At 38.6% G+C, this 27,407-nt stretch overlaps 1 protein-coding gene across 1 annotated transcript; it reads left to right on the top strand.

Annotated features, from left to right (window-relative positions):
- The first annotated feature begins 7,656 nt into the window (after window positions 1–7,656).
- gclc (glutamate-cysteine ligase, catalytic subunit) lies at window positions 7,657–25,876 on the top strand. The gene is made up of 16 exons (XM_036547444.1): window positions 7,657–8,245; window positions 11,638–11,750; window positions 14,704–14,886; window positions 16,031–16,144; window positions 17,337–17,395; window positions 18,708–18,844; window positions 19,155–19,229; window positions 19,644–19,760; window positions 19,976–20,114; window positions 20,484–20,596; window positions 20,903–20,995; window positions 22,101–22,205; window positions 22,492–22,573; window positions 22,865–22,968; window positions 24,109–24,229; window positions 25,014–25,876. The coding sequence occupies exons 1-16, from the start codon at window positions 8,096–8,098 to the stop codon at window positions 25,193–25,195; spliced, it is 1,887 nt and encodes a 628-aa protein (XP_036403337.1). The 5' UTR covers window positions 7,657–8,095; the 3' UTR covers window positions 25,196–25,876.
- The last annotated feature ends 1,531 nt before the right edge of the window (window positions 25,877–27,407 follow it).

Here is a 27,407-nt window from a genome sequence, read left to right as displayed (position 1 = left end):
TGGTCATGCAAAAGTAAATGTCATTTCCTTAGTGAAGACTCCACATTGAGCAGACATAAATATGCTGAAGATTGAATGGGGACTACAAAGGAATGGAGAGAGGTTTGAATGTTTTGTAAAATGAAAACGGATAAAAATACTGGAAACACGTTGAGGCCTGGACTCCTTCAGGGATGAGTGCTGCTTTATAGTGATGGTGCGGAAATTCCCAGAGAGTTCATGTTTTAAAATGTTCTTAGGTTAAAAATGAACAGTGTAAAACTGTAAAGAGTGTAAGGTTGGGTGAAGGATAACTGAGAGACTTTCTTAATTCGTGTGTGGTTTTTGTTGACTCCATGTTGTTGACCCTGTTCCACCACTTGTAAATGTGACTGAAGTGCTTTATTCATCTCAGTATATTAGTCTCTTCAAAGCTACATCTTCATTAAAGATTCCTGTGAAAATGAGAATTTGTCTTCTTTTGCGTGTTACAAAAATAGAAAATATAAAGTTGTTGCCATGCTGAGGAAAAAATACACCAAGGAGGAGAATTGAAATTAAAGTATGCACATATTCTGGTGAGCAAAGTTAGCCTTTTTAACATACATATAAAACATTTTCAGTTTTTCTCACTTTCTCTATCTAATTAATGTTAACTTATTGTTATTTATTCATATTCTCCAGACTTATATGGAATGTAACAATGTTTAGACAATTGTCTTGTGTGTATGAGTGTATGAGTTATTTTCAAAATAGTTGTATGTAATGGAAAATACGTCATTCAATAATTTAAGATGCCGAACGAGTTTAAGGGTGTTTGTACATTGGTATAAATCAGTGTCCTACAGCATGCCACCGACTGCCTTTCATCAGTCCTAAGGACACACTGTGTACAGTGGTTTCTGTTCAACTGAGGAGTAGGATTGAGAAACACTGGTATAGTGGAATTTAGTGTAACACGACTCAGGGAGTGGTGGTGGAAGGGCGTCATGTGCCTGCAGAGTAGCTCCATTCCCTGGTGGACTGGAGCCAGGCCACATCTTCCAGCCAGCCCGCAGCCACACACCTGTTGCCAGTGACCTCTCCCCTGGCTTATTTAAGGTTCCCCAATCTCTCAATGGGTGCAAAGTACCATTAAGGGAAAAGGGTAGTGAGTGAGTGAGTGAGTGAGTGAGTGAGTGAGTGAGTGAGTGAGTGAGTGAGTGAGTGAGTGAGTGAGTGAGTGATGTTTTGACTGAACTGATAATTGAATCTCTGTACCAAAATAATTTTCTATGAGACACTGCATTGGTGTTTGATCCTGGACAGTGTTTTGACTATGCTCTTGCCTGCTGCGTTGGATTTGTTTGCTGCACTGGAGACCAGCTTAGCCAGCCAGTGATAGGGAGGGTGTTGGGGAGGAGCATGTAGGTTCCAAACAGAGTTAGGATTTGTTTTCTTTTTTACTTTTTGTGCCATTGCTGTGGGCAGCGCATGTCTGTCACAATAAAAGTCCTACAGTCCTTTTTGCATTACCTTTTGTTTGGTCCAACATTTTATTGCACAACTCTGTGCCTCACCTCTAGTCCCCACAAACAGACTGGGCGCATCCATGCAGAACTTCTCCAGCTGAAAGCTCTTGAGGCAGAGCTGGTGGCTAAGCCTGTACCCACAGAAGCTCAACCTAGTACGTTCATACCTAAACTTGTGGAACAGGATAAGTTGGAGAAGCAGCCAAAAGATTCCCACCTTTCTGGTGGGAATGGCAGAACAGGTTTATCAGGATATAACTCCAGAACAGGCAGTGGATTAGGATTTGGTGAAGGAGATCCTCACCCAGTCTCAAGATCGAAAGTTCCATGGACTTATGACCCCTCTGCCTCAGCCAGAGCTCAGATGTGTGAGCTGATCCGTATTACCAGAGTCTGGCCTTATGCAGATACAAGTGGGCCCTCAGTAATGGAGCATTTTGTCATGAACTGTTTTATCAGAGCAGTACCAAATGATATGAACAACATGGCAAGTCTCGCAAACCCCAAGAGTATGGATTAACTAGTGGAGATGGTGGAGACCCATCAGGCTGCCACTCGCTTATTGAAAGGGGAGAGAAAGGAGAAGGATCAGCCAAAGAAGAGTTGGAGTGGAGACCACCCAGTGAAAAGTCCAGAGAGAATGGGGGGGTGAAAAGAGAGTGTCTACTCTTTGATCCTGACCAGCGCCGGGGTTTCAAGTGTGGTGAGTTTTCCATGCAAGGAGGAACCCATGTCCACTGTCCCATCCTCCAGTGGCACTAAAGAAAGAGAATGCCACCTCCTGCTGGTCCCATGAAAGACATTCTAACCGTCTGCTACCTGTCAAGGTGAATGACAAGGACACAGCAGCTCTCTTAGACTTGAGCAGTATGATTACTCTGGTCCAACTAAGATGGGCTGACAACCAGACGATGTCTAAGGGGATGTCTATGTCAATCTTCTGTGTACATGGTGATACCAGGGAGTATGCCACCAGCACAGTCCACATTACCACCAACAGGGGGAGTTGTGACATGGTGGTGGGAATCGTACGCCAATTACCTGGTGCCATTGTTGGGGGGAGATTGCCCCCTGTTCCAAAGGCTTTGGGCCAGCGCCAGGAACTTCAGTCACTGAAGCCCAGACAACTAGGTAAGAGTCCAAGTTGGAAAATTGAAATGTCATTTCCTGTCTGGAGTGGCAGTGTGGCATAGTGGTAAAGAGAAGGGCTAATAACCAAGAGGTTGCTGGTCTGACTCCCAGCTGGGGCACTTATGCTGTACCCCTGGGCAAGGTAATTTACCCAGAACTGCCTCAGTAAATATCCAGCTATATAAACGGATAACATGTAAAAAATTGTAACCTATGTAAGTCGCTCTGGATAAGAGTGCCTACTAAATGACAATAATGTAATGCTCCTGAAGAAATAGCAGACCACCAGCTTACCCTCAATGCCAAGCAATCATTCAACTGCACCCTCTTCTGAAGGGGGAATAGATGAAGAGGTCTTCCCGTTCCCACTCTCAACCTCAGAAGAGAAAACCAGGAATTGGGACATGATCCAGGCAGCTCCCTGGTAACAGGGCAATTTGGGATGACTCAGATGGAGGTGCTCTAGTCCTTTCACATTAACTTCATTTATTGATATTAGCCCACTGTTCAATGAACAGTTTCAGGACCTAAAACAATGAATTTAACAATTAACTAGATTTCATTAAAACATACCAAAATATAAGGTCTTGATATTAACAAAAACTTTTGAATTAACCTGTTTATAGTCTAAAACATAAATCCAAAATCACATTTGACAACAGATTTATAGCATCTTAACTGTTAAATAATAATCAGGTAACATAATAATATTAATAATATTAAGGCAACAATGCAATCAAATTTAAGTAAAGTAAAAAAGTAGTTGAAGAATAACCAGGCCTAGCACTGGTGTATGAAATGGCCATAATTTATAATTCTTACACATAATCTGTTAATCTCAAATTGATAAAAAGATTCATATTCTCCTTTTACCTGCTTTGACATTTGTTTCAATGTTCTCATTGTAAAAATGAATCCTGCAGGATTTTCTACTCAGAAATAAACCACTGCTGCTGCATAGAACAAGCAGATAAAGGTAATGTGCACAATCCTTTCGTTGTGTTCTAGTAACAAAGTCAGTAATGTCTCGATACACTTATCCATCTACACCAGCACTCGTAAACTGATATAGGAAAATATGTCTGATATAGGAAAATAAGGTGACAAATTAACCACTGATATTTCTCTGGCAGCCTGTCAGTGCTGTGGAAATAGTTATGGCTTTGTAAACTTGTATGAATGTTGTTAAATATTAAAGCTTTTTTGGTTAATGTGTCATAGTTTCCAGTTTGGAAGAGGGTGGTTGACTGATCTCACTACCTTTGCTACACTATATGGACAAAAGTATTCAGACACCTGACCATTACACCAACAGGGACTGTAATGACATTGTATTCTAATACATATACTTTAATATGGAGTTGGTCCCCCTTTTGCAGTTATAACAGCTTCCACTCTTCTCAGAAGGCTTTCCACAAGATTTTGTTTCTGTGGGAATTTGTACCCATTCATTCTGTAGAGCATTTATGAGGTCAGGCATTGATGTTGGACGAGAAGGCCTGGGCCACAATCTCCGTTCCAGTTCATCCCAAAGGTGCTCGATGGGGTTGAGGTCAGGGCTCTGTGCGGGCCAGTCAAGTTCTTCCACACCGAACTCATCAAATCATGTCTTTATAGTCCTTGCTTTGTGCACTGGGGCACAGTCATGTTGGAATAGAAAAGGGCCTTCCCCAAACTGTTGCCACAAAGTTGGAAGCATAGCATTGTCCAAAATGTCTTGGTATGCTGAAGCATTAAGATTGCCCTTCACTGGGGATAGGGGGCCTAGCCCAAACCCTGAAAAACGGGTGTGGCCAAATACTTTGATCCATATAGTGTATATTATCAGATGGTCAGGTATTTCTTTATTTGTCTGGTGGGACATTCTTTCCCTATCACACTAATCAACAAAACATAGAGGGAGAACAGGTTGGTAACACAGACAGGTTAGCAATCTGCAACTTGACAGAAAGGCTAAAAAAGCAAACTGGATTTCAAACAGGATTGTGAAAAGGATTTTTGGCACCATGTGTTTTATTCAAGATCTTTGAGCCCAGTGACTTTAAAGGCCATCAAGTCCTAATACTTCATAAGCCTCTGCTGCTTTTTGCAAGTACTTCTCTGAATCATTGACATTTGCATTCTGGGAAATTTTATTATCAAGACATTCAACCTATTAGGCTGTGAAGACAGAAGTTATTAAAAAAAAAAAAAACATAGGGGCAACTTTTCTAATTACCATCCCGAAAGTTTAATTAGGTTTTCAAAAACAGCACTAATTTGTACTACTGACATTTTATTTGCCTGCTTTTTCACACTCTTTTTATATTCCTTTTCAGCTTGCACTGAATATGTTTTAAAATAAATATCAGCAGAAAAGAATCCGAAGAAAGTAGGTAGCCTAAAGGGATAAAAAAAAAAAATGTTCACTTCAAAGCCTAAGCTTTATGGTCAAGGGTCTAGTTCCCATTACTGCCCAGTGACATCAAGTGACACCATTGTGAGTAGGGCAAAAGGTCACCAAAGTCAGTTCAATATAGGGTACAAGCAGAATCCATATATCTTCAGTCAGGTAAACAAGATAGAAAATGCCTTTGATGCAGTTCACCTGGAAGCTGTCATAGCTCTGAGTGTGGCTCGAGGAACGCAGGACATTAGTTGTAGCTGAAGTTTAATACCAAGAATATTTTGTCAAAATGTCATTATTAGTGATATGTCAGGGGCACACATCCCATTTAAGTTATTTTTGTATACATATTCTCCTACCAATTCAAATTGGAGGGAAAATTCAGAAAATCAAAAAATTGCAAACTACTGTTAAAAGCCCCCTCTCCTCAATTGTAAGCTTTTACAATTTTACCAGGAAGAGTGGCAGTCTATTAGCTTTAAATAGAGGAGTCAATCTGTTTTCGATCATGCTACATGATTATTACTTATTAGTTATCAATTTACTTTTTTTACTACATGCAATTTAGCAGTTCAGACTTTATGGCTTGTTAAACACAAAAAGAAGGTTCCTTTAATCAACAAAAATGATAACCTTTTCACCTTTTCAAAAAGGTGGTTTTTTGGCTTTTTGCTGGTTCATTATGAACCAGCGTAATATTACAGTGCATATACAACTGAATTTGTATATTTTATCTCCATTATGCAAATAATAGCTATGCATACTTGGGTTATATGTAAACAATGACAAAGTATTAGTAATGAGAAATTCTGAAACACCCTTAGGGTTCAAACAGAGCCAGCGGCTGTGGGCAGTGTTATTACGAATAAATGGTAGGTAAATATCTGGTTTAAAGTTTAAATTCCACCCACATGGTGTATATCATACTGATGAGTAAGTTTTCATGACTCTGCAATATGGTGCACTGTCACTGTGACGTTGCCTAATATCCATTCTCTTTTAACATGGTCACCTTGTGAAACATGTCTTATTGTACCTGTTAGCCACACCTTACGATTTCGTCATACCAGTGTGTACTGGCTGCAGCCTTTATTTACATGGCTCTTTTTCACTTCCTGCTCTGCAAACACATTGTACCTGCTTGTAATATTATGGGAGTTTTGTCTGCAAATGAACAGATCCAGCTGCCTTTATCTCTCTTTAAGGATAAAATGCAACCTGTTTTCTGATAATAATTGTAAAGAACCAAAATCAAAAGTATTAACAACTGCATAATTTAATGGCAATTAAGCAGTATAATTTAATGGTAATTTTAGAATATGTGTTTTATCTTAACTAAAGTAGATATTCACCCTGCATACACTTTATATTTTATTACACATTGAAAGAAGCTTGTTTGGAATTCTCTTGTGGCCTTGTGATGAAGTCAATGGTAATGGAAGTTTGATACAAATCTCAGATTCCATTTCACATTTAAATACAACTTCCCTCTGTCTGCTGTGGACTGGAAGCAGAACAATGCTGAAAGGAGCACTTTTTGTTTCAACTTAAAACGTATGAAATAATACTATACAAAATCTGTGCTATATTGCAATAACTGTAAATAAACAAATGAAATGTTTGTTCCAAGACACATTGTGAGGCCCTATACTGGGATGTTTAAAAAAGACTCACATTTCATTTCCTGAAGTGGGGAAATGTTGCATGCTGTGTTTCAAGCAGAAATTCAGGAACTAATGGGAAAGATCTCAGCTCCTGGGATGATTTAGTGCACATTGTGTGCATGACAGCATAATACCAGATTTGAAACAACATGAAAAATTAATGTTTCAAGGTTTATCGCCCCTTCACATTTTAACATTTAGAGTACTGTTCAGATATTTACCCTTCCACTTAACTTTGCGGCCAGGAACTTGCTGAACAACTTTTTAAAATGCACTTAAAAAACCTAAACCTGATAAACCTCCTGACTTACATTTTCCATGCGTTTTTTCTCAGGATACTTTGTATGCAAAGGGCTTTGTCCTTTCTTTCAACAAACTGTATGAAATGACCTCATTTGAAATTGTTGGTGAAAAATACCTTTCAAATGACCTTATGTTGATCAAGATTTATCTTTATCATACTTGTAAATGTAATGTAGTTCCCATGGCTGGCCAGCTATGGGCATATTAGCATCGTGGCTGGGGGTGAGCGTTAAATGTGTCAGTAATTTTCCGTTGTACCCTAAAAAATGCAGTGCATTCAAATATGTTGGCGCCAGGTGCCGTGATATTTAAGCAGCTGGCCTTACATCCAAATGGTTGCGGGTTTTATTCCCAAGTTTACAACAATTACTTAATTAGTTCAGTGTCACGCTTTATAAACAGATATATAAAACATAAGTTTAACAAATAGCTAAGATCTAATATCAAATCTCTGAACTTCTAACTCCGTGTTGTTTGCAGATGCGAAACGTTTCTACCCATCTAGGCTATGTGTATCTCTTCCATCTGCGCTGTTTGCTGCTGAACGGCTTCATTGAGCGTTTTGTGGAGGAGAGTGCTGAGTCATTATATGACGTACGTCCGCCTGACAGAGTCACGTGTGTCCAGTCATCGCAAAGTGCCAGTAGGGAAACCGTATTCGGTTTCACTCAAATACCGACTGAGGAGGTGTGTGCGTGCGCGTAACGGTAGTGTTCTGGGAGCCGACTATGTCAGTTACCTTTATTCACTGCTGAAACGCACAGGGCAGTCCCAACCTCCAGCCGAATAAGTAGTTTTGCGTCTGTCTTTCTTTGTTCCGTATGTTATTGTTGCCTCGGTACGGAAGATCAGTCTTGAAGCTCCTATTAGCTTTCGTTAGGGACATATTTTAAATAGTAATGTGAGAAGGCCTCGTTCCTGTTAGCTGGCTAGATAATAAACCTGGCTAGCTAATAATCAATAGGTTGGGATCTCAACTGGAAGTGGGTGAAATATAAATACAGATTGAGGTTCACTGGCTAGCGAGCTGTATTGTACTGCTGCGTCGTTGAACTTATCTAAAAACCACGTTAATACATTTGCACCGGTCAAGTCTGCTGTTAGTGTAGATTTGTGCTAGTATGGGCTTGCTGTCTCAAGGGTCGCCACTGAACTGGGAAGAGACCAAAAAGTACGCGGATCATATTAGAAAACATGGTATCATTCAGTTTCTCAACATCTACAACAAGGTGAAAGATCGGCAGAAGGATGTCTTGAAGTGGGGCGACGAGGTAAGATTAAGAAACTGATGCAATGTTCTGTTTTTTTTCTCTCGCTGCGATTTATGATAAACACGTGACGTGTAGTTTTAGTTAATATTTAGGTTAACTACAGTGTTTTTGTCTGATTTGATATGTGGAGTTATGCTTTTAGCAAGTCGTTGTATCCAGTGATGAAATGTCCGGCTTCTATGTTGCAGGTGCACACGTCGTCGTCCGGTTTGTTTAGTTTCGTTTCGTTCTCAGGTTCAGTCGCTGCACTTTTCACGTCAGTGTTTTTATTTTTGAGTGTCCACAAAGATACGTTCTCGGTGTGGTGGAGTATGTTGTGATGCGTAGCCAAGATCAGGACTTCAAGTAGATTACAAAGGTGTCCATAAATTTCTCTTTCACAGTAAAATAATTGAATTCGCACAGTATAGTTGTGTTCCTGTAAAATCATTTATAAAATATATGAAAATGTCCCATGATACAGAATCCTAAAGTAATCTAACTTGTAATATGGATAACACTGCGATTTACGCAATTTCTTGGTAGATTACGTTATTGTTTTGAACAGTAAATCTATTGAACATTTTCCACATTCACATTTGTATATTAAATAAAAAGCATCCAGTTAAAATGTGTCATGAACGTAGTTATTTCTGTATGTAGGTATTCTGTTTCTTATCAGGTCGACCTAATTATTATCTACACTTTTTTACAACAAATGTTTGTCGCTGATATATAAAGTAATTTATGTCAGCCTAATTATTACGAAAAGATGTTTGACTTTAAAAGTAAAAAGCTCCCCGTTATACTGAATTTCACAAAAGCCTTCATGTAGAATGTGTCACGAATTAAGTCATTGAATTTAAGTTGTTAGAGCGTTAGCCAATTGTCAGTACCTATCAGAGAGTAAACTAACTGGGGTCACTATTTCAGACAGGTTTTTCGTCACCTAATGTCTTGGGTGTTGAATTGGGATCGTCATTTCACTCATTAAGATTTAAAACATGTTAACTAGGTACGGTTTCAAATTGTGGTGAAGGTATGTTTCAGAGTAGTTTACTGTTTGGACACATTTGACATGTCTGCCCATTCAAAGGTATTACTTGTCAGTCTGTTTTTTTTTCCACATCTCTGTAGTTGGAGAAATTCATTCCGTTTATTCCAAAATTATTAATCGGAATCAACGGGAGCTTTTCAACAACTTGTAACACATGTGGTAGACTATTAAGAATATTACCAAAACACACCAGAATATTAAGTTCCTGTCATTATTTTTATTGTTGCATTTCTTTTTATTATTATTAATTTAGTGGACACACTCATCCAAATCAACTAAATAACCCATCATGGCAAGATAGATATAATGCATAGAGAAAGAAAACCTTGTGGCCCTAAAGTATGAAATACAAAATAAAACCTTGTTCCTTGAGGTGCAAACATGCAAAAGAACTCATATAATAATAAATCATAAAACTGAAATTGCATCATAGAAGTTTTGGCACAGTTGGCATTCATTTATTTGAATAGGTGAATAGATGTACTATAGATAACACTCACCTTGTTGATTACCAAATCAGCTATAATGCCAGAATTCTGTAAATTAAAAAAAAAAAGAATAAAAACATATTCTCACCAAAAAAAGTGGGTGGTGTAGGTGTGTGCTCTTCAAATAACTGATGCCAGCCACGCCAAAAATTCAGTGGTGGTAGGATCAGTGTGATGCAGTTCTGTAATGGGATATCTTCTTTGCACTTAAGGGCTGCAAGTTTTTTTGTTCTTGTGTTTTTTTTCTTGTATTTGTTTTGCACCTCGGAGCCACCATACAAACCATCACTGATCAAACACCAAGCTAAAAACAGTGGCAGGATAAGTATAGGTATAGTTATCTGATGCCTTTGTGTTTGTGGTGCTTAAAATCCTAATAAATGAAACCTTTTCTATTTCATATTTCATATTCTAACCTCGCTGCACAGAAAGTGCCTGGCAAAGAACTATAAGAGCAGCCATGGGAACTACATTACATTATTACACATTCCATTATTATAAATGGTACAGAGCACTGATCTGTATGATAAGTGAACAGATGAAAGCATATAGATTTGTAGGGGATTGATGCAGTGGTGCTGTCCAGTGTCTGTCAGAGGCCAGTGTGCCTTCCCTTGGTCACAATGCATTGATTTCAAACATTCCGGAATGTTGTTGTTTTAGATTAATCCCACGTGCAGACAGTGGATTACAGGGTAGCAGAATCAAAGTCAAGGAAACCTGTTTGATGAATTGAAAGGGATGTAGCGGATGTGTCCCACTTTTATCGCGGGAATAAGGATGCCGGGTTTAGGTTGGCGCTATGACGCATGTCTTTCAATGGTCTATTATAGTGAAATAAGAAAACAACACGGTACTGGTCACAGGTCTATTCAGTTTGGGAATCTGTGCGCTTCAAGTGGACTTAAGATGACGCCTCTCCAATCTGTTTTAAATCTGTATTTTGAATGGATCTGTTTTTTGTCTGGCTTTCATTTAATTGTCTATAGATTGCAATTTAGATTTTGTAAACCATGTAGCTAATGAGATGTGCTGTCTGCCTAAAAGAAAAAAAAAACAAACACTTATAAAATGCATAATGTACCAGTTCAGATTCTCTCTTTCATATTTACTTTTAATATGTATAGAGAAAGGAAAAAAAATACATTTTATAATACTGTACCACAGATGAACAGTTATTTATTTTTATATTCAGTAGGTGGTTGCTGCAGGAATCAGGACAGTCTATCTATAAATGCAAGCAATTCTGTCCAGATTTGATGTCCTCCTAGCTTTCCTCAACAAACTCAAATAGGGTTGAGGTTGGGGTTAGAGTAATGGTTTGGCATGTCGTATGTATGGACAAGCTCATTATTGAGGAGATCTGCCTGTCTGCTGCAAGAATCTTCTCCTGTTGTCCGCTGATAGTTGAAAAAATATCCAACTGAACCTGTAAGACCAAAAGCATTGCCTTTCTCACAGTTGTATTCCTTTGAGTAGGCATGTCACACATTCCAGTGTTTAACAGCATGTAGCACATTTAAATTCTAATTTATGTTAGCCAGTAAAAATGTCTCCTGACCTCTTTTTGTTGGTGTCTTTTGCATGTTCAGAATTTTTGTACCCAATTTGGCAGAAATTTGGTTAGTTTAGGCAGTTAGTCAAATGCTTGAAGTAAAGCACTTTTTTCCTGGTGATGCTTATATTCCCAGTCTGTCTGGAGCAAAACCTGAAACCCACAGAAATATCTTAATTTCAAACCAGAGGAGGGACATCTACATTTTAAGTTCAGATAAAATTGTAGAAATGAGTTATATGTTCATACATGAGGTCTGATTTGCTATGTAAAATGATTTGAATGCATATTGATCAGCTTTGTGTCTTTAAAGGTGGAGTACATGCTAGTAGCAATGGATGACAAGGATGAAAAAGTCCGCTTGGTGTTGAACGGAGGGGAGGTGTTGGAGACACTTCAAGATAAAGGTGAAAAAACCAACCCCAAGTAAGTGGACTTTGTCAGTACACAGAGTGCTTTCACATTATGCCCACAGCATTTGAATTCCTATCCATTCTCAGAACATGGACAGTGGTGCGAAAGTTGAACCCAAGCATGTCAGAGGCGTTTAATTGCTAGGCCCTTCTCTAAAAGGTGAATTTGTCAATCAAATTATATAGCAAATGCATTGTGGACAAGTAGCATTACTGTCCACACTTCTCACGGTGGGTAGTAAGCTATGCTTAAGGTCCAAGAAGTACATTGATATGGAAGTTTGGAGAACATGCCCCAACCAATTTGACTTTCATTTTGCATTTCCCCTTTGGCAATGTGTTACGCAATGATGACATACCTGCACACCACAGGAGCCCCTTTAGAACAGTGGGGTAAACATTTTCTCAGAGATCGCACAACTCAGTCTATGTGGCCACAAGCAAAAGAGACAAATGAATTGCAGAAGTGTGCAGCTTGTATTTCAAGTTTGTCCAGAGGCAGCAGGGGCAAGTATTTCTTACAATTCAGTGGCAATTTTTATTTTCCACAGGTGCGGAGGAGCCATTTACTGGGCTTTAAAGCCATCATATTCATCAACAGTAAAGTTACTATTAAAATACAATATAGTTAAAATACAGTGTACATATATTTCAACACAACATTGTGTAGGTTCATGAAAATCAATAATATTCTGTATTCCCAGGTACTGATCAAATTAATTACAAAAAGAGAAATGTGATCAAACCATCAACAACCAAGAATAGAGGGAAATTAAGAAATTAAGAAAACTAAGTTCCTCATTCAGTCTGTTGGCTTTGTGGTGTCCAAAGCATCCATCTTCATACAGTGGTTTAAAAACATTTTCACCCCAGTACATAGGCACGCTTTTTCAGTGCCCCAGAATTCTGGTGATGAAACAGCCGTGATTTGCACTGACTGTGCCATTGCATGGTCCAAGTTTTTGCTGTGGGTTGCTGTGTTTTGTTTTGCCCTCCTCAATTTCAGGGATCTTTGTTCCACATACATCATCACATATGGATATTTCAGCATTAATATAGTGTAGATGATTTTTAAAAAACTATGATTTACGATTGCATTGTGGTACTGTTAAAACACAAGGTTTCATGTCCAGAAAAATAGGCAATTCTTGGGACTTTCACTCTTATCCCATGAATTACTTTTTTTTTACACTGTTTGAGGATTAATAAAAATGGACAAGAACAATTGTATTGTCATGCCATTAATGTAGCCTGTACTTCCTAAGATTTCAAATAGCTGCACAGCTTCATATTGTGTTAATAGCATTGTTTTGTTGACCCAGACACATGGAGAAGAACATGCAGGCTGCAGTTTCTCCCTTATTTTGGTTTTGGTGGTTCCATTTGTCAATAAATAATCTGTCTGTCTTTGGCAGCATGATTGCTCATAGCAAGTAGTTCATTATGAACACTACATCACATTATCTATAGAACAAAAATATATATCAATGAACTAATATGAAACAAAAAGTCCTCGCACATTGTTACACTCTGAAGTGATACTGAAAATCAGAAAGTGGTGTTTTAGAACATGAGTAAGCAGCCAGGGTCCTTCAATACTGTTTCTGCTTATTTTTCCTTATACGTCTTCATGCCAAATGAATGCAGGTGACTGTGGAAATTAATCACTGGCACACAGTCGTCTGCGTTAGCTTGGTGTACTAATTGATTGAATTATGTGATAAAATTCAGAAACATATATGACTCTCCAGGACCAGGGTTACTTACCAGGACTCCTACACTGACAAAGACTACCTTAGGTGTTTAGCCTCTAGTTTAGTGAATGAACTGAACAGAGCATTCTTTAATATGCCAGAACAGCAGAGCAATGGTTTCAAACTATGAATTGTTCCCTCTCCTGAGAAATGTTAATTACAGTATGTAGTTAATTTTTTGAGGTACTGTACTGTAAACTGCATCTTGCTGTGACTTTCATAAAGGTTTATGGTAAGGTTCAGTTAATTTGCAGACTTGTTTGTGAACTTGCCAACAAGGCAAGGGTCAAAACCTCAGCTGAGGTGAAAGGTTATTATGACATTCAGCTTAGCTTAGCTATTAAAATCTACATTCTTGTAAATTTTAATAGCTGAGAATTCTTGTAAAGTCAGGTGAGTCAGGTGATGGTACTTTTCTACCCTGCCTCCCTCACTCACACAGAATTTGATGAATTGTTCACTATATTTTTAAAATTATGTATATTTTTTAAAAACAGATCTCCAAATTGCAATGCATTTGTTTCAGATTTCCAACAGATTAACCACTTTGAGGGTGAAAATATATTTTTTTAAGATGAAGAAAGCTTTCAGTGAGAGAAGCATTATTCTTTACAACAAAAAGTGACAGTCAGGGATTAGCTATGGTTGATTGTGCTGTCTCAAACTTTTCTAAAAATGTGACAGATCAAACTGTAATAAATTATCCTTATTAATAATTTGTCATTATCCTCTAGTGTCGGCGTGGTTTCCATTTTGTTCTTTTTATTAGTAAAGTGTACATTGTGACTCCACTTGCCTTGTATGAATGTTTTTACAAGCCGATTTGGCCTTCAAGCCTGCAAGCTAACCGCTCGTGATGTCCCAGATCTGTGGAACAGACTAGCCCAGGGGAAATACCAGTGTGAGGTGGGGGTGGTGAAGCTCTAGCATTCCTCATTAATGCCTCTCTGTTGCACATTCTGAAGTGCTCACCCCGGAACTCGAATGCCCTGTCCGCAGCACTTTTTTCCTACTAAGACAGGGGGCTCAGCACAGATTAAAAACATGTTTACCTTGTCTGAGAGTAACCAAACCTAACTAAACCGCTTATGAGTCAGCCATGAGCAAACCCCTTCATATATCGCACAACTTTTAATGCCTGTTTGTATAACTGCTTTCTCCCTAAAGCCAAATAGAGTAAATATATTGTAAGTTGTGTGTTTGCCTGTGTAGCCACCCAACGCTGTGGAGGCCGGAATATGGCAGCTACATGATAGAGGGAACTCCGGGCCAGCCGTATGGGGGAACAATGTCGGAGTTTAACACAGTGGAAGACAACATGGGGAAGCGAAGGAAGGAGGCTTCTTCCGTTCTGAAGGAACACGAAACGCTGTGCACCATAACATCATTCCCAAGGTAATCAACGATCCGGAAAGTCCTCATTCCTTCAGCTCCGGGGGGATATCAACAACAACAGGTCTCCTGTGTTTTGTTTCGCTTCGGGTTCTCTCACATTGGCGGTAAAAAAAAAAATGGAAACCTCTTCCTCTCATTTAACTTTCCGCAATCCGGGACAGAGTAGGGATGTGCTCATAAGTTAACTTGCTACAGCAAAGAGATGTGTCCATCAGATAATACAGCAGGTTCTCAATCAAAATCCTCTTGGACAGCTGCTTCCACTTGCACCACATATAACTGAGCTTCACCTTGAAGTGGCAGGGGTTAAGTATGTGTGCATAAACTCCTGGGTGGCCTCATTGTGATGATCAGAGGAAAGGAAAGGCGAAGGATCTGATATCAAACAAGTATGGAAAAGAGCAAGAAGAACATTTCATTCTGTGATTTCAACAGGCTTATAACTGTAGCCCTGACCAGGTGGCAGTTTCTGATTTAATACCTTTCACTTTTACCAGTGTCTCCTTTTTATAGTCAGTTTGTCTTGGATTAAAGAAACTCCTTTTGTTCTTCATCTTTAACTGAATTCAATATTTGCCATGTGTTTAATAATTGGCAAGCTCATTGTTTGATGTTCCAGCGTGTGGCAAGCCGCACAGCCATCATGTGGTATCAAGGCTGACTCAATAATATCCCGTCCAATCACAGCATGTAAACTACATTATTGACACAAAAACAGTTTAATCTGTTGTCTCTTTTCAATGAAAGCGATCACATGAGGTAGTATAGGGGAACAGCTTTGAACTTGCCTTTCTCTGTCTATGTTCATGGGTCAGTTTAGAAATCACCTACCAGCCTTCAAAGCATTGAGGATCACCTGTTATTTCTCAATGGCTCATGCCTCCAGCTGTGCACAGTACTACCCCTAAATCTTTCAAGAATGGAAAATATTTACAAAGCCAAACATGAAGTGATTACAGCCTTGGGAACTAACGTATTTGAATTGTAGGTTGCGCATTTACATGTGTGATTTACAGATGCCATAGGCATGGGTGGTTTTGCTGTGTCAATTCCAGGAAGGAATAAACATTCATTTTTATGAAAATGTATGAGTACATGAAAATCATTGTTTGAACTGGTATGACTGTCTTCTTCCTGGTTTCAGACTGGGTTGCCCAGGTTTTACCCTGCCGGAATGCAAACCCACACCTGTTGAAAAAGGAGTTTCCAAATCTCTGTTTTTCCCTGATGAGGCTATTAACAGACACCCAAGATTCAGGTAAGCAGTAATGCAGTAATGTAGGTATTGTAATGTACCTGAGGTCGGGAGGTTTTGCCCTCAGGTTAGACCTGAGCGGTTTGAACAGAGGAAACAAGGGTTTGCTGCAGCCTGCCTTTCCAGGTTAGGATTAGGAAATTGTTCAAATGAAAAGGAACGTTTCAATTTAGAAAATTCAGGTGCTCTGCGCAACTCAGCGAGGTGCTTCATGACATGGGGATTGCATTTATTGATTGGGGGGGAAAAAAATCCTGTCTGTGACTAATGTTCTCCTTCTCTTTCTCTTTCTTTTTTTCTCTCTCTCCATTTTCCACTTGTTACAAGTTTTATCAGCAGAAAAAATGTAACTGCTGGATTGCATTTGTTTGTATTATGAAATGCAGAAATAGATCTACAGTATTATTGTTATCACTGTTACATTAGTCTTGAAAATGGTAGAAATAAGTAGAAAAAAGCATAGGTAATGGAATAGTTAAAGAGAATTTATAGCTGCCAGATCAGTACACTGAGCAATAGATTAAATCTTTTTTTTTTTTTTTTTGGATGTTTCTTTTCTGCTCCATTTGTCATTTGGCCCCATCCAGTTTATCCTTCAACTTGGTGAGATTTGAGAGATCTGACACTGCAGTTGTTTTTGTGTCACAAATGACAAAGTTATGAACAGAATAATACAGCTTGTTTCCATTGGCCATATTAACCTGTGCAGTGCACATGTAGTCTCTAATGAGCAACAGGTATACTAAGGACACACATAAATGGGTAAAGATGGTATTGTTCATAACATGTGGCCTTTATTCATTTTTATAGTGGAATGTGAAATCTTCACAGCAAGTGCAACAGAAAGCAAGAAGACTTTTTTCGCCTTTATGTTGCAGATTAGAAGAGCCACATTTTCCACCATATGAGATTCTAAAAGTTATGCTTGGGGTTTTGGTAGGAAAATATCCAAGGAACATTTCTCTGTGAAGGAGAGTGTGAATGTAGAGTGCCATCTTTACTGTCTCCTTGTTATTTGCTATCATATACATATATATATATATATATATATATATATATATATATATATATAAACTACTCCATGATAAGCATATTAGATCTTATTTTCTGTCACCCATAGTCTTGAATTTGCATCTTTGCATTTGCATGAAAAAATGTGTTGAAAACAAATTCTGTGGTTTTGCTTATGTTCTAGCACTCTGACCAGGAACATCCGGCACAGGAGAGGAGAGAAAGTGGTCATCAATGTACCCAGTAAGCATTTCTAGTATTATTTTAGGGGGGTGATACATGTCTAAAATGAACAGTGAGATGAATCCTTCACCTTGTAAAGGTGAACTACCTTCTTCACAAACATGAAACTCCTACAACTTTTATGCAACATACCCCAACTTCAAAAACTTATTGTACTCTGCCCAACTTGCATGTATGGGTTTGGTCTTTATAAACTCATTCTGATAGTCATACTGGTATTAGGTGAAGATTTAGGTGTCAAACCCATGCCACGAATACAAGGCAGTCTTTCTTGATAGCTTGATAAACACCTTTCATAAATATGATTGTAATTTTCACTGATTCATTGATCTTAAAGTGCACTAGATTGCTTATGCCTGTCATTTCTGAATCTAACCCATTATTTTTCCCACCTCAAATTAATATGTAAGGGTATGCTTTTCAGTGGGTCCTTGCCAATTATCTCAATTAACAAGAGCCATTGGCTTTGATTTGGCTGTTAACATTTGAGGTGATCATGACAGGAATTAATATACTGTTTAGACATTCATTATTATTCCAATCATTCATTCCAAAATACTGTTCAGTTTTCCTGACTATATTAACTTATATACTTTTATATCTACTACAAACTGTCCTCATAGGACTGACTGCTGGATACTGTTCTCATTTTTGTCATATTTTTTATGATATTTGGAAACAAACTAATCTGATTTTTCAAAGTGGGGTATATGCCGAATAAGTTGTGTGTTGTGGCCAAAAGGATGTTGCAGAGTGCACATATCTGTACAGGGTTGTTGAGGTGTAATGTAGTATTCCAGCCATTATATTAGTTAGTACAACATGAATGCTATGAAAAGTTCTCCTGCATGCCAACCTTACATTTTTTATCATTCTGGTTATGTTGATATTAATTTTAATTAATAATGATAGGCTGTGTTAAAGGTACGTCCGATACTTTCGTAGAAAGTGAAGGAGTTGCTTGAAGGCAACTTGACTCGATTCAAATAAACAGTGAAGCAATGTCATCACTCATAATGAATGTTACCTGAAGAAGAAAAGCTGATTTATAACATTGCTGAAATCCATGGGTGCGTTTGGTCATATACGAAGGAACTAGCTTCAGTTAAATGCATTGATTGATCATTTTTAAAGTTTTATTAGAAATAGAGTTGCACTTTTACTTATGTAAACCATTATTGAGAGTTTCCGTTACTGTACTCCAAAGTACAAACATTTGCGTTGTGGGTTTTTTTTTTTTTCTTCTTTTTTCTCATCCGCCCCTTTGATGTTTGATTCAGCTCTCTCCCTTCTCCCCATCTTCCTATGATAGTTTTTAAGGATAAGAACACCCCATCTCCATTTGTGGAGGAATTCCCTGAGGATGATGGAGAGGCAGCCAGGGCAGCTCTTCCTGACCACATCTACATGGATGCCATGGGATTTGGCATGGGCAACTGCTGTCTGCAGGTACGTTCACTGCTGCCTGGGGATTCTCACACAAACCACCCATCTTCCATTTTTAAAACACACCCAGTGGTACCTGCATAAACTCAGTGCCAGCTTTCTACTACTTACAACTTCTTAACTATAGCAAGTGAGAAGCAAAAACAAGTTTCTTTGCCTCTACCCTGGAGTTCTATTTCAAGAGTGGAGTGTTCAAAGAGAAGTTCAAAAAGAAACAGAAACAAAAAAAACAAAAGATTCAGTTACATAAAGGCCAAAACAATGTAAACCAGTTCCTTTTGTAATCCGAAGTTCTGTTTTTGTCTCTTTGCAGGTAACATTCCAGGCCTGTAGCATTAGTGAGGCAAGGTATCTTTATGATCAGCTGGCCACAATATGCCCCATTGTGGTAAGTACCAATTTACAGACAGATGTCTGATGCTGTTATTGCTTTTGCTTTCACCATGTAATGTAGGCTAAAGTATAAAAAAAGTTATGAGGCTAGGTCTGTTACCCAAACGCTGCAGGTTCAGCTCCAGGAAGGAGCACTGCACTTGTACTTCACATGAAGGGAACTTAACATGAATTTCTTCAGGAAGTACCCAGCTGTATCAATGTAAAAAAAAAGTTCTATGTCACTCCAGGAAATGGCTGTCTGTTAGGTAATGTAGTAGTAATTTGACTATCCAAACTGTGATGTTGAAAAACTTTATTGTTCTTTGGGTATACAGTAGACAGGGCACTGTGCTATTGAAAGCATTTGACTGGTGGATGTTGCTGAGTTGTTTTAAACCTTCTGAGGTAATGGTGTGCGTGTTTACAGATGGCCCTGAGTGCTGCCTCCCCCTTCTACAGAGGCTATGTGTCAGACATCGACTGCCGCTGGGGCGTTATTTCTGCCTCGGTGGATGACCGAACGAAAGAGGAGAGGGGCTTGGAGGTGAGTAGGTGGCAGCATTGTGGCATGGTTCTTAAGGAAACAGAGTTGTAAACAGAAAGTTGAAGGGTTGATTTCCAAGTGGGGCAGTAAGGTTTAACCCTTCCGTTGCTTAACCAAAGGAGCCTCTGTTGATACCCAGCAGTTGAAAATATGTTCAATGTAAGCTATTACAGTCACCCTGACCATTTCTTATTCTTATTTCTTATTCTTTACAGCCACTGAAAAACAGCAAATTCAGGATCCATAAATCAAGATATGATTCTATTGACAGCTATCTCTCCTGCTGTGGTGAGAAATACAACGATATAGAACTGACAATAGATGAGCAGGTCAACAAACAGCTACTGGAAGCAGGTAATATGCAAGGTGTAATTGCTGTTACTATTTTATAAAGAAAGTGTCACCAAAATCTGTAATATTTCCACTGGTGCAATCATCACAAGCACACCAAAACTGAAAAATGTTATGAAGCACCACTACATTTTAAAGGCAGATCTTTTGGTTGGTAGATAACGGGTCAGAAAAGAGTGTTACTAAACATTATTGCTGTTTTAACAGATCGGTGAATAATGTTATCATTGCACAGACACCACAGGAACATATGACCTTACATGTGTCTTATGCAATGATTTGAAAAATGAACCATCACTCTGAAGTACTTAAGTTGTAATAATAAGAAACTGAAATGTTATACTGAATGTAGATTACATGTCAATTTTGCAGGGATTGACAAACTGCTGGCGCAACACATAGCTCATCTTTTCATCCGTGATCCATTATCCGTTTTTGAGGAGAAAATTCACTTGGATGATGAGAATGAGTCGGACCACTTTGAGGTATGGGATTACTGTACGTGCTGGGTGTTCTGTGAGTCTCAGTCCCTTACCTACCTTTCATGTTGAAGTATAGTTAGTTTTCTGAATGTGGGTGAATGTCTGTTAAGCCCGCTAATGCCTTGTAATTCCTACTGTGTAGCAACATGGTATGTTGAATGATGTTGACATTCCTGGTCCAAAGACCAAGATTAGCATCCAGATTTCCATTCCGGAGGTGAATGGCAGACTGAGCGATTTGTGTGGCCCGTTGTAGTAGAAATGCTCACTCTTGAAAATTCTGAGTTGGTGTTGCTGTCTGTATCACAGAACCTTCAGTCGACCAACTGGCAGACAATGAGGTTCAAGCCTCCTCCTCCAAACTCGGACATCGGATGGAGGGTTGAGTTTCGCCCTATGGAGGTGAGGATGCCGCATGGAATATTAGTGTGTTCAAATGAACTGAACACTCAACTGAACTAGCTTGAGTGTAACAGCAGATTTTCTGCGTGTTTGAAAAAGTGCACAGCACACACAACAGATGCAAGTGTCTTGTCGAGCTAAAGGCCAGGGTTGCCAACTAAGGGCACTTGCTGTACTGCTTGTCCAAATATTAGAGAGTAATATCATCATCTGCAACAGACACTCACATGCTCTTACACACTTCCGTTCCGCTGCTCTGGCAGATGTCCTGTGCTTTGTGCACAACAGCATACTAAATTGGTATGCTCCTAAAGGCTCAGTTGCAATGGAATTACTATTCTGCTGATACCAAGCAAGCTTAAATGCACTACTGCTGCCCTCTGTTGGATGCTAAAATATATGTCAAAACCAAAAGCACTTGCTGTGGTTCTGTGTGGTATGCACATGCATGTAGTTACTGGCTTGGGTTTGAAATTCGGTGAAATTTAGCCTCAAGTTGTGCAGTACAATGGTATATATGTCCAGTGAGAGTGACAGCAGTTTGATTAACTACAGTGATGGTCTGAAGAAGGAAGGTTAACATTATCAGTCCAGTCAATGTAATAATGAGACTGATGAAAACGAACTTCAAGTACACATTGAAGGGGAGGGTAGTTAGCACTGGAGATTTTTAGGTGTAACCAAAGCTGTGGGGTGATTACATTTGCGTAAATATTCAGACTTATTCTTGTAAGCCCTGGATAGACCGGACACAAAAGGATTGGGCCGTCACTTCTGGGAAATACCTCTGTTATGTGTCACCACATGATGATCAAAGTTTCATGGAACAATCAATGCAGATCTGACTGGTGCTACTGAGGGGTCATGCTGCCCCATGACAGTCTAGCCAGTCATCTGACCTTTCCACTCAAGACCATTATGAGAGTGTGTAATTCCACATTGAGGGGGTGAAAGAACAGATGCTTTTAATACAAGACAAGCAATTCTTGTAATTACACTGTTCCAGGTATAGTATGTATAATTGAAATGCATATTTTCACTGAAGAGTTTTCAAGGCAATTATTGATTTGTTTTTTTTGTTGTTGTTGTTTTTTCCTTCTTCCAGGTCCAGCTGACAGACTTTGAGAACTCCGCGTACGTTGTCTTTGTGGTTTTACTTACCAGAGTAATCCTATCATACAAGCTGGACTTCCTCATCCCCTTGTCAAAGGTTGGAGAAACGTTCAGTACTCATTAATTGCTGGAAATGATCTAATTAGTTAAGGTGCATGATGGACATGTTTGTATGCAGTGCAATAAAAGAAAACAATAAAACAGTAGATGGAAATTTTGCTAAAAACCCAACATATACTGTAGGGCATTTGTTGAATTATATCTCTGAAAAATGAGGTGAATCAAAGTAGATTATCCTTTGAAATAAGTTGGAAGTTGGAGCAAGGGGGAGGATGAGGCTTGAAATATCACTGCATAATCATGACTTTTGTGTCCTACATTAGGTTGATGACAACATGAAAGTCGCTCAGAAACGAAATGCCGTTCTAGAGGGCATGTTTTACTTCCGGAAGGACATTTTTAAAGGTGAACATTTTGGATTTGATGATTTCATGAACATTTTGGATTTGACATTTTTAAAGGTGAACATTTTGGATTTGAATTTGTCCAGTGTAGTTTGTGTAAACGTGATTTTCTATAATTTTCTTTTCTATAATAAAGGAAGGTCAACAAAAAGTGCTAGGTCAAGCAATTTACATAACATATAATAAATACCACTTATCTGTCAACCATAATTTTAACTGGCCAACAGATAGCTGAATACCTGTAGTATTAAATTCCAGAGTTACTCTTTTAAATAATTTCTTGTATTTGTAGGTTGCAATCCTGTTGTTGATGGTTCATCAGCAACACCAAATGGCTTGGATAATGACACTGCAGAGTACACACTGATGAGCATAGACACGATTATCAATGGAAAGGTAACTTCCTTTCACTGCATCACTGTTGATACTGTTTTACAGACATCTCCTGTTTAAATCGGTCTCCACTCACCATCAATTCAGTGTTAAATGGACTCTTTTAATATACTATCTCTGACAGAGTAGCTAATTATAGCTTTTTTATCCTATTTTCTCAGATTTTTTTCTAGATTTTTACTTTAGAAACAAATTTAACTAACAATGTCAGATTAAGCTTCAGAAACACTGTGAAGTCACTGTGGATCAAAGCTGATGTGGTGGGGCTGAAAACTAACAATCTAAGTATATCATCAGCTAAACTAATTCTTGTTAGCAAGCTTATAACTGCCAGAAATGTCGAAGCAGTCATCAATGCACACATTAAAAGTTCCATTTTTAATTTTGAGGCTTATCAAGACATCTCTGGTAGGATCACCTATGTAAAAATCACCACTTGCTAGCAATATGCTGTTGTTAATGTTTTTAGCTTGCTTAGGCTGTACTCTTCTTTTGGCTACATCACCGGCTGTTTGTTTGTTTCCTAGCTTCCACTCCCCAAAAGAAGAGTGAATGAATGCATTTACATGCAACCCATTTGTTTCAGTCATCTTTGAAATGCTTAAACATTTTAACTTTTTTCATGGTGCTTGTTACTTTTGTCTTGAGCCTTTTTAAATCAGAGACAGCATATCCAATTTCAAAGGAGGTGGTCTGTTTCTTGTTACCTGGAGCAAGGTTCAGTTACTCTTTGCTCTTTCATATGGCAGAACCTTTGGATTATATTGAAACCCTGTTGAAATCATACTCCACTTAAACTCACATATTTGTTCTGCAGAGCTGAGATGATATTAATACAGTAATACAGGTTACACTGTGTTACTTACTTATCCAGAGTAACTTACAAGGACAATATTCAACATATCAGGACAATATTTGTTACAGATATTAAGTGCCAAGCTAAGAAACTGTGCTAAATCTCTGCATATATTAAATACTTTAGCGTACACAATGCATTGCACTAACATACAGATAATTATCTTAGTGTAAGAGCATATACTAAGAATATATACTAATATACTTTTATTTTACGTCCAATTTTTGTCTATTGTCTTTATGTTTATATGATTTCAATTTTAATCAGTATAATTTCTCTTCTCTCAGGAGGGAGTGTTTCAGGGACTCATTCCAATACTCAACTGCTACCTTGAAAACATGGAGGTGGACGTGGACACAAGATGCACCATCCTGAATTACCTGAAACTTATCAAAAAAAGGGCTTCAGGTATGTGAAGACGTGAGGTGCCGCAGTCCTCTGGAACTAGTGTGGCCATACGTCCTCTTTTTCCCAGAAATGTCCTCTTTTTGGGACACATTCTGAAGTCCCAAAAAGAGGACATGTCCGGGAGGAAGAGGACGTATGGTCACCCTATCTCGAACGTGATACTGTGAGCAAACTCCGTCCTAAGCAGTTGGCTGGGCCACACCAGGGTGTGGCAGGGCGGTTGGAGTGCTGCTGCAGTGGCTGGCGTGTATAAGCAGGTGCCCTTGGAAGTGTGCTGAAATCACTGCTGCAGTCTTATCTCACCTCGCGCAGTCCATAGTCCATTGATTTGAAACTGGGCTGCGGGTGTGATAAGCAGTAACGAGGGCTGTCGCTGTATCAAAGACCTGCCTCCAACATCAACCACAGAGTACAAAGGAGTCAGAATGAATGATGATGTAATAGTAGGGTCTACCAAATACTCATACAGTGTCCTTTTGAACATGGCTTGTAAATGAGTATGTTTCTTAACTTGTGTGAAAGGGTACCGTTTCTTCAAGTGACACTGAATATTCTGTTAAAATTAAGGTTACTTTGTCAGCTTTGTAGTTTGTTGTGACCATAGTTAAAAGTGTATTTTCCTTGTGTTCCACTTAACTCGTGTGTGGCCAGAATTTGTTGTAACATGTTCAGATGTGCTAACATGTTCAAAGAGATGCTTTAGCACACTGTAAGAAAATCATGCAATAGGAGAATCATATGATTACCTAATCTAGATGTTCATTTCATTCTCTGTGCAATGCAGGAGAGCTGATGACCATGGCAAAATGGATGAGAGAGTTTGTGGCAAAGCATCCTCAGTACAAGCAAGACAGTGTGATCACTGACAAAATCAACTATGACCTCCTGGTGAGGTGTGACAGGATTGCCAAGGGAGAGATCCGTTGCCCAGAACTCATTGGTGACCCAATCAACAGGAACAAATAAAGGCGCTCTTCACACTGTCCTGGTTCTGTAATCAATGTGCGAGTGTGTCGTCCCCCCTCCAACCATTGTCACTGATTCCCTAACTGCATGAAGACCAAATATGTGGCTGAACAGAAGAACCACGGTCCAAACCAATTGACTTTTAAAAGAAATAAGAAACAAAATGCATGTACTGTATGCATTGCAGTGCTCAGCCATGTGTGTATCCAATTTGTATATATCAGATTTTTACAATTCACAAATTATTTTAGTAGTTGAAAAGAAAAATTCAATCAAACCTATATGTACATATTTTCTGATGTTTATGTTAGAGAAGTGTCCTCGGTTAGTGTGAGGTTATATGAATATAACAAACACTAAGTTGTACATTAGCAAGATTTATCTATAAGTGAACTGCAAGTACTGTTCTGCTGTCTAGAAACATTAACCATCATGTCTTGATACCGCCTTTGAGCTGTGTCTGCGTTTGTTTGAACACTTCCTTTGAGAATAAGTTTTGGCTTTGCTGAATTGTACTGCTGTGTCTTTAGAAAGCATTGCCTTTAAGAGATTGCTCATTGTGCTTACACTGTATTGGAACCCTAATCAGAATTAGTAGTGTAATGAAATGCTGGTGAAGGTCAGTAATTGTTTGGCAATTTAGAAAAAAAAAGATAGCTCTTTGAATAAATCTGAGTTATACAGTGCTAATTATGCATCTCTTGATTTCTTTGATGTGGCTTTGCTGTTTAAAGTGCTTTGCATTAATATCCTTTCAGATAAATATCCATATGAAATGTTGAGAAGATAAAAGGTGCAGGTAACAACCTTGTGCTGTAATGCTACTTTTTCAAAGGAAAATTTTGGGGGAATACTTCCAAGAGAGTTCCATGAGAGTGGACTCGCTCTGTGACAGTTGCATAGAATATCTTAAACTGAGCTCAAATGGAAAATAACATTTCATAAAGGGCTGAATAATATGTCAGTTATTTATCTGTGCACTATCATATCAAATATGTTTTACCTTAGGTCTCAGGAAATAATGTTGTTAATAAGAAACACAAACCAAACATTCCCCTTTGTCATTATTTTGATATATTTACCTTTTCTTGTATTTGATTATAGCTATATAAATAAAATCATTATTTGGTATATCATGTAGAGTTGTATGGATTTGATCAGGTCCTCTGCTAACAGATGAACTTAAGCAAAATCTGAAATAGACTCCTCCTTGGAATTCGACCACTAGAACTATATAAACTATCACCGTACACAAGTGCTTATTTCGTTGCAGTTCTCGAAAAGGATCAGTAGGCGTACTTGATGCCATTCTAACAATTCTGTCTGTTCATTTGCCCAGTACGCTGTAGAGTTCTGTATTTGCCACCAGAGGGCGCACGTGACTTACTCATAAAACTAGAACAAAGCATTATCCAGCAAGTCCCCAAATTGTCTTCAACAGGCCATGAGCAGTTCCATGTAATATCACCACCTGGCCAACTGTGTTGGCCATCTCCACGCACAATACCAGACACTGCAATGCCAAAACAGGGTGACAAATTCCTACAACGTGGTAAATAATAATGGTTATTTAACATTTTGGAATGGTGAGAGAATTTTGCTCTTTCTCTTGGTTAACTGATATTGGGAGTGACAGTCCTCTGATGTGAAATATATAGTTTTAATCGATCATGGTTGGTCGAAAGGAATACAGAGTTGATGGATCCTTGGAGTATAAAAAGTATCTCAATCATGAACGACCGTGAACGGAGGGCAGCGTAAAAAATGTAACAGTACCAGGTCAGAACTTGGGTAGTATTGCTTTTCGTGGCCATCTGTATGCTGTGATGTTCAGCACTGCACGACACGCTGAATCAAGTACGGTCACACCAGTAACCTAAGTATAATCATCCGTTGTGAACCTGACTAAAATAATGTACCCGATATCTTTGTATTGGAGTATGGACCAGGCTTCATCAGGCAACTGTGCATGTGCAGAGCAATAAATTAATATTAAATGTAACTTCTCTACCCAAACGGAAGCTATAAATGCGAACACCCAACAACCTTGCGTGGTAGTCTTTTCAACTTAAAATGAAAGCCCATGTGTGTCAGTCACTTCATTCACATGTATGTTATGTAATGCTGTTGCATATCTGGTTTCACAGTCGTTGCATTTCCATAACAATCATTTCACTTCAGTTTCATTTAATCTCCATATTGCCTTATTTTT

The sequence above is a fragment of the Megalops cyprinoides genome, chromosome 15, assembly GCF_013368585.1.
Source record: "Megalops cyprinoides isolate fMegCyp1 chromosome 15, fMegCyp1.pri, whole genome shotgun sequence".
Classification (NCBI taxonomy): Eukaryota; Metazoa; Chordata; class Actinopteri; order Elopiformes; family Megalopidae; genus Megalops; species Megalops cyprinoides.
Note: the sequence above shows the minus strand (reverse complement) of the source record. Positions and strands in the feature narration are given on the sequence as shown.